Below are 15,640 nucleotides of genomic sequence, written 5' to 3'. Positions count from 1 at the left end.
AACTTTTAAATTATATATAATTCCCTTCGGAAAGGCTGAGTGTTCAGGAATAACAATCTCACTAATTAATAGACAACAAAGTTTATTTACACATATTTATACAACATAATATACAATTGAATAAAAAATCGTAATATGACATACAAAGTTAAATCAAAGATATCTTATTCCTGTTTCTCTACACTAGCTAATCTGAGTTGACAATTTATATGAAAACATTTGATTCATTCTTCTTGCCTTGACTAACTTCTAACACTTATACATTCACTGTACCTATTTCGCTTACTCCTAGATAGAATTCTGTTTCATTTATTAACAATCAATATGCTACTTTCATCATTATAATCTGTGTTCTCGCCATTCTGTTACAATACACTGAAGACCAATCTTAACTTTCCTAAAGTCTCTATTTGTTATTAGTCTTTCAGATAAACCAACAATTCTTCATCAATACAAACACTATATTCAGAGTAGCTAACATAATTCAATTATCTATCCTTAAAACGTATTCAAATTTTCTCATATAAACCTTACTACCCTTCTAACACATTATAATTATTTGAACAACAATTTAATCTATTACTCATCCTTCGTTTCTCTTGCATTTTACAATAACCTTTTTTAACCTAATAACTCTGTCAGTATATATAATTTACTTCAGAGATAATTTATCTATCATTTTACTTCTAGTGCTACCCTTTTTTTAAGTTAATTACTATACTGTTTCACTAACAGTCCTCGTTAACTTACAGTACCTACTATATTTATCTCACCTACTTCTATCTTTTTTCTTTCCTTTCTGGGGAGGTTTCAAACTTCCATTTTTGGCTCTCTGAGGATCTCCTTCATCTGCGTTCACCTGAATCTGCTACAGATAATTTATTAGAACTCTTGGCTGCATGGGTCTGGCGTCCTTTCTCCACCTTATTCAAACTTATTTACAAAAAAGAAAACTCACAGGGCATCTCTCACTACCTCCTTCTCCACTCCACTTTTTAAAGCTCATCCACAAGGAGAGAGCTCATAGGATGTCACCCTCGTTGCTCCGTCCACCTATTAAGAACTTCTTATTAAATTAAGAAATATTTCACAGCGCTCCTTGCATTCGGGTCACTACCCTTGCCTTTCTGCTGATGTGGATTAGACTATAGCATACGGCCACTGCTCTTGCCTTCCAATGACGGACAGGCTTATTCTCCTTACCCTCCATATTTTCTAACACGACAAGAAACTCAACTGTCCATGTTACTAACTCATTATTACTTACACCGACGAATAAGTTCAACTGTCCTTCCTTACTCAAACCCCGACAAGAATCTCCACTTTGTCATTCTTAACTCATTTTTCCAAACACCGACAAGAATCTCTACTTTGTCTCACCCTAACTCATTTCCATAAACACCCACATAAAACTCAACCCAGGGTCCTGTGTCCCTAAATCAATTTTACAAACACCGATCAGAATCTCAAATTTGTCTCCCCCTAACTCATTTCTATAAACACCCACATAAACTCAGCTCAGGGTTCTGTGTGTCTCTCCCCCTGTTCACTCCTTTTTGTTCAACTGAATTACGTATCGCCCCTATGTGTCAAGTGCGCCCATCTTCTGAGTCTTAACCAATCTTTCTCATTTTATCAACTTTCACTCTGTCCTAATTCGTCCATGTTATCTTTTCCCAAGCTGTCTGTTTATTGCTCGATCTAACTTCTTATTTTTAGAAATTTGTAAAATTTCTCAGGCTGTCTGTACCTTTGAAGATCGCCACCATTTTTGTCACCCCTGGTTAAACTTAGCAGATTTATTTCCCAAGATCTACCAAACCTGCCATCGCCGACAGCCAGACACCAGTCTCAAATCTCACCCGAGCATTTGTCCCGTATTTACTACCCGTCTCTTCTCCAGATGTCACCGATCAAAGAAATATCCCGACAGTACCATGGTCCACTGAAACCATTGTTTTCCAGAGTTAACACCTATTACCAACAGCAGCTGCAACCAGTTTCCATTGTTTTGGTTGTTCCTGTGTGTTGGGAACCGAAGTGTACCCAGATTGCTAATATCCGATGTCAAGCTTACCGCTCCCCATCTATAAACGTTGTCTAATTTAATCCCTTGCGAGTGACCTTAGTAACATTCTCAACTTGTAAAGTTTCGCTGCCCCATATTGCTATATTATAAGTTTTACTTTTAATAAATTAATCTCGCTTTTCTATAAAAATTTATACTTGTAAGATTTTACATCTTACAGAATGGTGTGAGCATGTGCTGCGTTTTAAGCGAGATCACCGTGTGTCCGAAGCATATCCTTGGAACGAAGCGCTTAACATTCCTTCACCTACTAGTAATACAGAAATTCCCGAAGAATAGCTAATAATAATAATAAATTCTCCACCTGACAAATCCACCATAGGAATTACCATAATACCTATTTTTAGTCTAAAAATTGCTTCTTATTTCATCAGCAAAGAGCTCACTCAACTCTACAACAAAGTTCTTAAATATGTACAGGTGCCTTCAACTGGTTGTCGTACAGAGTAGTGACAGTTCCGAAGAAGCCGCATGCAAAGACACTGGCTGACTTCAGCCAATACCAATTGTCTCTCCTTTCCTGAAATACCTCGAATGGTTTCTTCTATAATGATGTGGCACTCGCAATCTTTGCACATAGGCTCGAACATACTTAATAGATCTATTGTAACCTGCCTACAGTTTTTACCAGAAAATATTTCATGCCTGGAATGACAGCGAAGATCTTCAACTATTTTTCTAGACATGAAATCTGCTTTCGACTCAGTCCAAATCACGTCCCTTCTTGCCTTACTTGAAAGATTCTATGGGATATAGGGGTAGTAGTAGTAGTAGTAGTGGCACGTGATGCAAGAAAGCAAGTGTAGGAGCTTATGCAGCATCAGCCAAAAAAAAAAAAAAAAAAAAAAATCACACCATTCCCTCCAAATGCCTGTCCAGTTCCTCCTTAAATTTATTTCACCTATCAACTTCCACAACGACAGATGGAAGTTTGTTCCAGCAATTAACTACCCGCTGGCTAAAGGCAAATTTCCGCACATCTATTCTACATCTGTCTTTTCTTAATTTGAATTTATGCCCCCTTAGATTCGTAATCTGAACAAGTGGAAGGATCCCATCAGAATTCAGCGTGCTCAACCCATTCAAGGCCTTATAGACCTCAATCAGATCACCGCGCCGGTGCCTAGTCTCCAGCCACTGCAATTTGCAGAACTTAAGCCTCTCTTGGTAAGAGGATCCCTTCATTCCCCTCACCAATCTTGTTGCTCTTCTCTGTACACGCGCAAGCAAATCTACATCCTTCCTAAAATGAGGCCTCCAGACCTGTACGCAGTACTCAAGGCGTGGCCTGACCATTGCCTTATACAGAGGGACAATCACCTTCTTTTCCCTGCTTGCAAAATTCCTATATATCATTGACAAAACCCCATGACCTGCCCTGGCAGCCTGTCTGCATTGCTCAGAAAACTTCATATCTGACTGCACAATTACTCCCAGGTCTTTTTCATTTTCTACCACCTTAAGTGTAGTACCACACAGTTGGTACGTTTCTCTGGGGTTATTTCTACTCATATGCAGTACTTTGCATTTGTCAAGGTTAAACTTCAGTTGCCACTTCTTAGCCCATCTGCCCAAATTATCTAGATCCTGTTGCAGTAGCACACTGCCATGACTGTCATTAACAACCCTGCCAACCTTTGTGTCATCTGCAACCTTCGACATTAAGCTTGATATACCATCATCAATATCATTTATAAATACAGAAAACAACAATGGACCCAACACTGAACCCAGGGGGACTCCACTAATAACATTAGACCAGGAAGGGCAATATCCATTGATTACAACTCTGTCTTCTCCCACTCAAATATCCTTTTATCCAAAGCGGCAATGTGCCTCCAGTGCAACGCTGCTCCAATTTGTGCACCAGTCTTCCATGCGCAACAGTGTCAAAAGCTTTCCTGAAATCCAAATATATGATATCAAAATTATTTTTTGCATCCAGTTCCTTTGTGACCACATCATAATAACCAATCAAATTTGTCACACAAGGCTTTCTCTTAACAAACCCATGCTGTGTCTGAATTATTGCTGCAGTCTTGTCTAGATGATCCTGCAATGCATCCTTAACCAGTGACTCCATTATTTTACCCGGAACAGAACTAACTGGTCTGTAATTACTCGTGTCACCCTTCGATCCCCCTTTGTGAATTGAGGATACATTTGCACATCTTCAATCCGTGGGAACCTCCCCTGAGTCCAAGGATGCTCTCATAATTATGGCTAAGGGTTTGCTTAGTTGCTTTGCCGCCTCCTTTAATATAACTGGATAGATCCCATCCACCCCAGGTGCCTTTTTATGCTTAACTTCAACAATTTCTCCTCCACTTTGCTCTCAGTTATTACAAAATCATTAAGCACACTGCTACAATTTGATATCCGGAAATATGCTCGAGATCCTGAATAACATGTTATCTAGGAAAATGCTTCATTTCACAGTCAATGGCATTTCAGTCTCTAAAAGCATCGAGGTAGGATCCCACAAGGTGGGTCTCCCTCAGCTTTGCTATTTGCAGAAATATTCTTTCTACTAATGGATCATTTTCCAGCGTTCCTATCGTATTCTGATGATATTGTACGCTATTTGCAATGCGAATGCCGTGTTGGTGACTCAAAAGAAAAACAAACCTTCTCTGAATCTGTAAATAGCTACATAAATACATTCTGTAAGTTTGCCAAATTGTTTGGTCTGTCAGTTAATCCAGGGAATTCAAACTAGCTCATCTTTATGCCAAGTCGGATGACTTCTGCTGATACTGCATCTTCTCTACGTCCAGAATTGGCAGGAAATGTTCTGCTCCCACAGACAGTGTCAAATTCCTAGGAGTAATTCTTGATGCAAACCTCATCTATAAAAAGAAACACAAGCTCAGTATTCCAAAGCCCCGAGAGACTTCTGGGGAATGAAAATAGATCTGTGAAAAACGCACAATAAGCAAATAATCAGGAAATACCTCGCAACTTACTTCTGTAGTGTGCTCTCCAATGCCGTGGAAGTTTGCTCAGCGGCACCATCCACTATCCTCAGGAATCTATGGGGCTTCATATTCTAGGTGCTGAAGTAGGCCAACTTCTGGTCGCACAAGATCTGTCCGAGGGGTGTCTCTTCAACAGAGAAATAAATTGATAATAATAATAATAATAATAATAATAATAATAATAATAATACAATACAATACACTTTTATTTATCAAGAGAATTCGTTTACAATAAATGAACTTGTAAAGAAAAGTACATTTCTTGACAACAAGTTGTAATTCTTCCTTTACAACAGTTTTGTACAAATTTGTTATCTTACAGAAAAGACTATGAAGTCACTACACATAATATATTCCACACTGTAAACAGAGGTAGTAGTTTATCTGCATATCAATTCTAATCTACTGTGTCATTGAGTATCAAGAATTTTCTTATTAGGAATTTTAATTTCGAGATGGGGTAACTTCTGGTGAGCCTGAAATCAATGCTAGCCAACAAGTTGTTTATTATATTCATTCTGTGCCTATCTCCAAATCTATATAGTATCCTATGGTGAGGCAAAGTAATTGCTTTTGGATTCCTTAAATTTTGTGAGACATTTCTTTGATATGATAATATCAAAAAAATGTCTCACAATAATGATAATAATAATAATAATAATAATCTACACGACATCTAAATCTGCACTCTGCTCCAACCTGCAATACACGCCCACAGTCCACAGAGCCCATGTGCTAAAAATAAAGGCATTCCTTCATCTGTGCTCAGCTAAGCAGGATCACATCAACATCTGGAGCACTGTTGGTGGGCGTTTGCCAGGCAGACATCTCCGCAGTATCCCCCAACTTGTACTCAAGGTTCCAGAGGTTGCAGAATTTCAAGAGACACATCCCAAATGTGACTCTGGACACTCTCAACATCGACATCGACCTGTGGACTATAGACAAGGCATATCGCGATGACATCTTATCCTATCTTGCTGTTTGTAAAGGACTCTCATGTAAGTGCCGGTCTTAGCTATCCGATGTCATTTCATGCTCTGCTCAACTTGCAGCCCTTTTTCGTTGTAATTACTATTTGATTTTTGCACTTTGATTATTAATTTTGTTTTATTTATTTATTTTTTTTTTCTAATAAAAACATCACTTGTCTAAACCACATATTGTAGGATTCCTCTGGCATTCTGTGTAACGAATCACTTTTGTATACAATTTATGTTAATAAAGAATCTTATTATTATTATTATTATTACTGCATAAGCCAGAAAAAAAAGAAATGTCTGGTTTATGCAATATTGGGTTATGTTCTGTTGTTGTCTCTATAGCTACTCGGCGGCAGGGACCCTAATGGGACCGTACGTTGCCCGCCATCACCACTGGGAGGTGAGCCAGGCTACTCGCAAATTCTGGCTGATCTCTTCAAGGGTCGCCTAAGCTATCTGGATGGAGACCAAATAAATAAACAAATAAAAATAAAATTAAAAAAGAGGGGAAGAGAGTGAGGAAGATCCACAATAGGTGGGGTTATAGTAGGCAAAGGGAGGAGGATGAGGAAAGAAGGCATCCTCCAGCGGAGAGAAGAGTTGGGAAGGGAGGAGTAGGATTCACCTCTGGTCTGGGAGCCCACGGAAGGCCAGGGAAAGGAACGTCTGCAAAGTTGGACATACAGTCCTGGGGATCAGAAAATCTCCTGCAGCCATAATTGAATGTTCAAGCGCGAGAGAAGAGACGCGACACTGGGTCAAGAGCGAGGGACTGGTCGCCAACATACCGCTGAGGGTTTTACCACATCAGAAAGGGGATCTAGAGTTCTTCAGAAATTGCAACAATCGAAGAATGTGATTTCTTGATTGATATTTGGGTGAAAATGCATTATTCATTTGGATGAATGTATTTTACTGTATTCATTCTTTTGAAATCGACCTTTCGCTAATTAGAAAACACTGCTACCCAAAAATCATCACTGTCCTACATTATGTCATATTTGTAAAATGTTGCATTCGTACTTTTTCGTTGAGAAACACAGACGTGAAATACATCTAAGTTTCAGAGAACTAAAGATTCAGTAAATGCGTTACAATTTATCGAAATCTCAATTATAATTACCTTTATGTTCTCTTCCATCTGGCCTTTGCCGAACCCAAGATCACGAAGTATATGTAATGCAAATCTTCGTTGTTCCTGCCAAGCAGAGCCATTTTCTGTCATAAAACCTTTAAGAAAAAATTGTAGCAATTGTTATCTATACATCTGCTAACCTAAAATATCCGCATGGAACCGAAATGCTTTAAAATTTAAAAAGACTATAAAGAATTATTTATATTAAAAGTTAAACAAAGGAATTATTGCTGAATTATTTCCATAATTATGACAGTAATTTAGGGTAAAACAGAATACCCATGAAGAGGGAAATTATTTATGAAAAGAATGTCAAATGGAACTCAACGTTATCTTATTTTAAGTTCACATTGAAAAAAGAAAAAAATAAAAATAAATAAAATAAAATCGACAGTAAACTTACATTTAAGTTTACAGGCTTAATTCGAACAACTATTCGCGGGCTCAAAACGGAAAAAGATACAGATAAGAGTTAATGGACAAATTGCAATAAGGCCAAAACTCATTATGATGCATCGAGAATGAACTTTATTAGGTACACCTAATTAATACAGAGTAGATCCCACTTTAATCTCGGCAAAATCTTAATCTGTCGCGAATTAGACACAATGAGATGTGTTTAAAAACCGTGGCACAGGAATGCTGGTCCATGCTGACTCAATTGCTTGTCAGAGTTTTTCAAAAACCGATCGATGCAGATTTCAACTGCAAAGATTCGTTTTATTTCATCCTGAATTTTGTTACTTGTTTTGAGATCTGAAGATTAGGATGATACCACAATAGGCTGAACCCCTCATATTCCTGGAACAAGTTCTTCACAACAATTGTTATTAACTCGGTTACAACGTGACTGAGCTGGACTGTCTCAGGCGAAGGTTCCGTGGATTCAATCCCAATAATTCGGTTTTTCGTTCAGCAATCAGGAAATCGACAACTGAATTCTATCAATTTACAAAAAAACATAAGAGTGAATTGCGCCTACTGTGGTAGATCCAAATCATGAAATTTCAAAACAACTGAGGATATGGAGGACGAGGTAGAATGAGCAGAATGTCGCAGAAGTCAACATCCATCCAGGTTTCAAGAACTATGGCATCAGTTGAATCAAAAACACCCACATTGCATGTTGTTCCAAGTATTAAAGGGACAAAAACCTAGACAATTTCTACACAAAGTGGTGGAATGATGGTGGTAACCACTCTGCTAAGGAATTACAGTGTCAAATGCTGACTTCAGATCTAAGTGCTGAAAGTTCATCACAGCACTTTATTCAAAATTATTGTTTGGGAACTTTATTCTGTTTCGATGCATTCTCTGATTTAACATTTGGAAAGAATCGACATCTACTCCTTAATTATGAAAAGCAGTTGCGAACAGCATCCGTACACAGAAATCTTAATAAACTATAATAGAATAAATATATACGAATACGTTAGACTTTTTCTTTATTTAAAGTTATTTTTAATTTTAAAAACAAAGTTTTAATATCGTAAAACTTGCGATAAAAATATCAAAATAATGGCTGCTTTCCTTACTTCTGCCTCCAAGAAGAAGACCTATTGCGGTTGAATGTGGTCTGTCTAGGAATGCCGATTTGTTCAATGCCTCTTTCACGCTCTTGAAGTCATTTAGGAAAACAACGTACCGACTTCCGACCTTCATGCTGATAAGAATACAAAAATGAAATCAATATATCTTAAATTAAAACTTCCGAATTTTGTTTTGAACATTTGTACTCATACCCTTCTTTTTCAAGTCGATTTCTGTTTTTAAACAGTTAAAAATGATTAAACTTCGCCTATATTAAGTTATGGCATTAATCTTTCTGCCTGAAAAGTTGACCAACTATAAACCTCGAATTTAAGATATCTGAGTTGTACATGCAAAGAGCACGTTGACATTTCCTTAAGTGTGAGCTTATTCTTTAATGACAAGCAATCTTACAGCTGTAAGATTTGAAAAATCTTACAAAAATAAAATATTTTTTATTAAGACTTTGAAAGTTAGTTTTCTTTTGATTCTTGCCGTTAATAGGATAAATGGGTAATATATGCAGTTTCAGAAATAAGAATTATTCTGGTAAGAGGTATAAAAATTAAAAGAGTAGCGGGAACGAAAGCAGAGCCATTAGCTTTACTTCCGTTAAAACTGGGAACTGATGGAGACAAACCCACCAGGGGGTCCGGCGCTACAAAAACAACTTAAGGTTTATATGAGGGGTCACACACCGGAAATGTATTCTGTACAACACACACTAGTTTCTAAAAATAGACGCTATAGTAGCCAGTGTCACAATTTGTGGTTTTTTTTTGAGTGCAATAGAGACAAGCTGTTATGAGACAGGAAGAGTTGTTTTGGAATATTCGGCCGACATCAAAGAACACATGTTAACAAGTTGAAAATAATAAAAGAGAGGGATATTGGGAATCACGTGCTAGTGCTACGGGGCAGGCTGAATTAGGCCTTCCAACAAATGAAAAGAAAGAAAAAATGAAAAAGAAAGAGTGATTGGAAGAAAACACTGTGGGAAGGCGGGGAAAATTCCTGGAGAAAATTGTGGATGGATATGGACACAAGGGGAGAGAGTGGAAAAGGAAGAGAAGGGGAGAGGAGAATTTTTTGAGCGGTGCTAGTGGAAGGGTGAGTCGGGAAGAGTGGCTTGAAAGATGATGAAGAAATAGCCGACGAAAAAAAGTCGAAGTGGGGTTATCAGTAATGTAGTGAGTGAGAAATTAGGAGATGAACTGGAACAGAAGGTAGCCGTCCTGACAGGAAAAATAGCAGATCCTGAAAGCGGAGTAGCAGTTGCGAACGACATATGATGATGATCAGGACGCTGTAAGATGTTGCCCTGGAAGCTGTAAGATGTTGCCCTGGATAGCAGAAGATAGCAGCTCTGGATAAGGATAGGATAGAAGGCCCTTATGAAGACACCTGATTACAGAAATTAAGTAAGTGAAAGTTAATTTGAGAATACTGTAAGTTAAAAGCTAGAGAAAGGACTGTAGTGCGATAATTGGGGAATTTAATGATAAAGATAAGATTAGATGGGTGAACCAAATAGGAGTAAAATCTACTCTAAGGCAATTATGGTTAGTTTAGGCAGTAATTTGGAATAAGGAGGATAGTAATGTAGATGAGAAAGTGAACGGAAGGAATTGTAGTAAAAAAAATAGAAATATTAAATGTGTGGAGATAAAATTTATGCATATTGCCAACCCTTGAAGGTGTGTTTGAATGTAATATTGTATTTTGGTGATCAAGTTCTGTAACTGATAATGGTTAAAGAAATATATAAGAAAGAGGAATATGGAATTAAAGAATAAATTGGTAGTTATGATGATACATAAAAGTATTATGATCAATGATATGTTTAACTTTAATGATAAAAAAAATGTTATTGACACCTATGAGGTATGATTTGATTGAGTTGTAATAGGAGCAGAAATAAGGTGAGCATATAAAAAGTATAACTATTTAACCTGTGTATGTGTAATGAGAAAGGTGAGATAAAAAAAAGGGGTCAAGTCTGTAAAGGAGCCTGTTAGATAGGAAGAGACTGGATATGTTGTAAGTACCTTGGTGTTGAAACAGTGAAATTCTATTCTTAATGAGATTTGTTATGATTTAACTGTAAATATGCATAATAAACTTGGTTTTTTTGTATAACATTTGTGTGTGTGTAATTGTTGTACTGGACACAAGCCTAACCAATGGGAATTAAACATATATAAGAGTTTCTCCCCTATGAACTTAGAATTTTCTGAGAAGTAAAGTCAGATGCGCAAGTGGGGAGATATTATAAAGGGGAGTTGTTTAAATAGGGGAATAAATTAAAATAAATATAAATAAATATATACACAATTATTAAAACCCCCCCACACAGCATTATGTTTCTGAAACTTAATGATTTAAAACTAAATCGTATACCATTGGCGATAGTACTCAAGTTCTGTAATTGCTGAGTATGAAATGGATGAAAAAAAAATAATAATAGAAATACGTATTACAATTTACTTTTATAGATGATAAGTAAGTTTAATTTTAAGTTTAATTTAACATTTTAAAAATGCGCTTGAAAATAATAAAAAAAGGAGGTTAATTGAACCTACGCTAATTTAAATGAAGTTTCCCAAAAATATAATGGCATAAATTGGTTTTCCCAAAAAACGAAATCGGAAATATATTTTGTGGACAAATAAAACAAAAAAATTCAAAATGAAGGAAAGCCTAAAGTTCGGTTCTACAGAATAAATTTCTAGGTCCCTTCAGCTATCAGACATAGTCATCTGGTGGATATCCGTAAACTGAGGATATTCTATGGTAAAAATGCCTGTTCGCTAGTTAAAAGCCTTGAAACTTTATCTGAAGACTGTTTCATTAAAGACGCAAGAAGATCCATAATCCTCTCAAGGTTATGGATCTTCTTGCACAATGGTTATTACCGCTTTTAATGGTTATGTCTTTCCAGAGCGTCGAAGGTGCGTGTTCGAATTCCATTTGGATAGCAGTAAGCTATATCGGCCTTTTTTACATTCTGATCCACTCTGATGTGGACCTCTAGCGAGAGATTGCACAATTTTACACCTTTTCGATATTTTCTAGCAAAACATACGAATCCGCACAAGAATACACAGAATTACATACCAAGACATTGGAGCTCAGGGATAACAGAGTGGATATAATCATCTGCCTACCACACGACATGGTAAGATCGCTTGAGTTTCGAATCCATTCAATGAGACCAGGAATTTTTATGATATTTGTATACATTTTTTTTTTTCCCGCAGTACTTAGTTGGTCTCTGGCCTTGTTTTCTTAATAAATTATGATTCGTCGTCCAGCAAACTGACCAAGGAATGTACGCACTTACAACATTACGTATTGACGCCTCATAGACGCCGTTCCTTTGATCGTGGTCGCAGTACCCGAGTGGTCAAGTACGCAGGTACACGTGTTTTGAGTAAACGGGGTTCCAGCCCGTGACTTAATACGATGATGTTCCTTATATTATTTCTATCTGGTGAATTCCTTTGACCGTGTTGTCGTCCCGAAGTATAAACAGTTTGTTTATTAAAATTTCTTTATAAAATAAACAAACAAACAATACCCATAAACCTTTTCCGTATGGTTTAATGAAGTCCTTTATTAGTGAGAGTAACCAAAAGAACGCCTAAATCATTTGAGTAAACAGATTGTTATTGATATAATCCAGAAATAACTGGATTATGTCAGTATTCGCACAGAGATAAATAATTAATTAATGGATGAACGAATTGTTTCCTTTAGAGTTATCAGTTTAAACTTAAAAAAAAAAAGGGTGTACATTAAATCCCTTAATGTACACTTCAGTCTTGCGATATTTCCATATCATAGATCTAACTCTTTAAATGACGTGATACGAAGGAATCATGGGAGTTCAATTGGGATGACCGTGCGAGATAAGCATTAGGTTCCCTCCAACTTAACTCAGTGAACAGATAGCGTCAAGGTCATCCGTAATTTGACTACCATTCTACATATTTAGAAATAGCTCTATCGGGCATGAGCTACCCTTGACGTCTTTTCCAAAGCGAAAGATCTTCAAGATAAAATATCTTCACTATGAAATATTTTGCAACTAATCTTCCGTCCGAAATTTATTCTTTTAATTGTATCCTCTGCATATTTTATAACTAAAACATTTATTTATAAATGTTTTATTTATAAAATTTGTTTACAATGCTTTGAAGACACCAGAATTCCCCACTCCTTTTTCCTAACCACAGACGAACAAGAAATATCATATAATCTAAGAAATGAAGCCAACCTGAAGATTCCGCTTTTCAGAAAAGTCATAGGTCAGAAAAGCATAAAATACAGAGGACCTGGAACAAACTTCCTGCAAAAATCAAAAATGTCACTTCATTAAATCAATTCAAGAAACTACAAGAAACAAATTGAACACATCACCAGGGATGTCTGATTCAAATTACCTTCCACTCAAATCCTGGATTTTAAAAACCCCAACATGGAAATAATGTACAAATGTTAAAGGAAGCAGTTGGCAAATAGTTTGTAAATTTCTGTGCATGTATCTCATCATCTTTCATTTCTCTCCTCATTTAATTGTAAAAATGTTCACAATGATGTTATACGTAGTGATGCTTTTTGAAGTCTTCTGTAAAGAAATGTACAAAAAAACTGCAATTTATTTATGTCTTTTCTGTTCAACATTACCTCTACAATTTCAGAACTGTACATTTTTAAATTGTATACAGTATTTGTATATTCAAAATTTTTTTAAGGGAACCCCCCCCTAAAGAGCCACTCGCTTATGTGTCTCCCTCCCTTTTTGCTGTTATCTTCCAAAAAATTGTAACATAAAATAGGGACAAATAAATTATTATTATTATTTCGCATCACTAAATGCACATTGGTTTTTATTTTCCGACAGTCACGAACACCAGTGATACAGCTCAGATGTTAATAAATACACAGGTGTACTTACCCGAATATATTTCCATATTTCTTGGCCAGTTTAATCACTTGGAGATGCGCTTGTCTTTTAAGAAAAGGAAAATAACCGACAACAGGCAGGCAGATCGGGCCAGGTGGAAGCCGACGTTTCCAATTTTTACGAGGAATCAAAAAACACGCGCATAACACTACCACGAATATGGTGATAGCATAGGCAGTGAAACGCTCCTCTATAAAATGTAAAATTTGGGAATCCATAACCCAAGAAGCAAACGACTGAAAAGCAATTCTTAAGAGCGTTAGTGTATTCATCATTGATGCACTCCTAGGTATCTTCAATGGAATCCTCACAACGCAAAGTTTCCCAACAGCCTGGAATCAATATATTGTCCGACCAATCCCCAAAACACAAGGAGCGACATCAATTTCACAATTCAGGCCAATAATGAAAGCCTCATGTCTCCTCAAAGTCATGGAGAAGTGCCTTCTTCCCATCCTAACCAACCAGGTTCTGTCATGTGAATCACCATACATTCACTATGCCTTGAAACGCAGGTCCACTACTACCAACCTACTGCAAACCACCAACACCATTCTGGGGGCATTACAAGATAGGGCTGAGATGGCAATTGTGTATCTGGATCTCCAGTCTGCATTCGACAGCATAGACATCCAGCCCCTCCTGCAACTTTGTGAGGATGGATACCAAATAAAAGGCAATATACTTGAATTCTTGAAGTCGCTACTTACGACCAGGGTCCTTCACCTGACTGTGAATAAAAAATCTTTCACAAGGAAAGTTAGTGTAGGTGTACCCCAGGGCGGAGTTCTCTCAGGGCTCCTCTTTACGGCTGCCATCCACCCATTCCTGTGTCAGCAAACAGAATTTATCAGTTATGCAGACGACTTGAAGCTCCTCTATCGGATCAACGGGACCGCCCGCCCCGATTCTGTTTCTGAAACCATTATCAACAGCCTTAAGAATCTGATTACATACTTGGCACAGTTCTCTCTTAAAATAAATCCAAAAAAATCTGCACAAATGGTATTTTCCCTCAAATCAAACCCAACGCAACTAAACCTGGAAATCCACGGAAACCACATCACCCCAGTCATCAAGCACAAAGATCTCGGCGTTATATTCGACCCTAAACTCAGTTTCAAACACCATGTTGCAGACATTCATAACAAGGTATGCAGGGCAAGATGGCTTGCCAAACAACACCTCCTTCATGTCACAGAGCCTGAGTACACGCTCCAATACATATACCGGTTTCTGCAGCCAGTCATCACCTACGGGTCAGAAATCTGGGCGTCGGCAACGAAAACCACGCTAAAAATCATTGCATCTGATGAGTACTGGCTTCTTCGGTGGGTCCTCTTCAAACATAAACTGCCCCCACTCACACATACTTCAGATATCATCCAACTACTAAACTACAGAAAAGTCTCCAAACGGATATTTGACCTCCGCTTGCTTGTGTCAATTAAAATGATAGCGGGGGAAGTCAATACGCCAAATTTTTGGCAGATGTGCAATTGGAGGATCCCCCCAAAACCCTTAAGAGCCCTCCCCTCTCTGCAGTCTGTGGCGTGGAGGCTGAGAATAGGGGATAGATTCCTGCCCATGGAGATGCTCCACAACGTCCAGGAGATAGATGTGGACTACAAAAAGTTCATAAAGGACAAATCGTATAGAAGACGCATCATCAGGGACCAGCTTTCGTCTTCAACCGAGTGACTGCCATCGTCTTTTCATATGTTTTCATTTCCCATGTTAATATCAATTTTAAATGTAAAATACGTAATTATACGTTTATTGTCTTATGTAATTTTACCTGTATTAGTTATTTAATGTGAAACCCCTAGCATTGTCGCTGTTGTGGGTAACATTGCATCAGGCAAGCATGTATCCAATCACTGCCTGCAATAAAAGATATTTATAAAAAATTTAAGAATCCGATAGACGCTTGTTCAGTTTCAAATATATATTTCA

At 37.3% G+C, this 15,640-nt stretch overlaps 1 protein-coding gene across 1 annotated transcript in view; it reads right to left on the bottom strand.

Annotated features, from left to right (window-relative positions):
- The window catches only part of LOC150088490 (cytochrome P450 2J2-like), a 71,455-nt gene extending 57,499 nt beyond the window's left edge, over positions 1 to 13,956 (bottom strand). The window contains exons 1-3 of the mRNA XM_090370186.1: positions 13,676 to 13,956; positions 8,721 to 8,848; positions 7,174 to 7,280 (exon numbers count right to left, since the gene is read on the bottom strand). Coding sequence (XP_090226312.1) covers positions 7,174 to 7,280; positions 8,721 to 8,848; positions 13,676 to 13,956 — 516 coding nt within the window. The remainder of the gene's footprint in view (positions 1 to 7,173; positions 7,281 to 8,720; positions 8,849 to 13,675) is intronic.
- Positions 13,957 to 15,640: the final 1,684 nt, after the last annotated feature.

The sequence above is a fragment of the Mastigoproctus giganteus genome, chromosome 3, assembly GCF_048544385.1.
Source record: "Mastigoproctus giganteus isolate SK-2022 chromosome 3, ASM4854438v1, whole genome shotgun sequence".
Taxonomy (NCBI): domain Eukaryota; kingdom Metazoa; phylum Arthropoda; class Arachnida; order Uropygi; family Thelyphonidae; genus Mastigoproctus; species Mastigoproctus giganteus.
The sequence above is the reverse complement of the archived record's forward strand: the minus strand, read 5'-3'. Positions and strand labels throughout refer to the sequence as shown.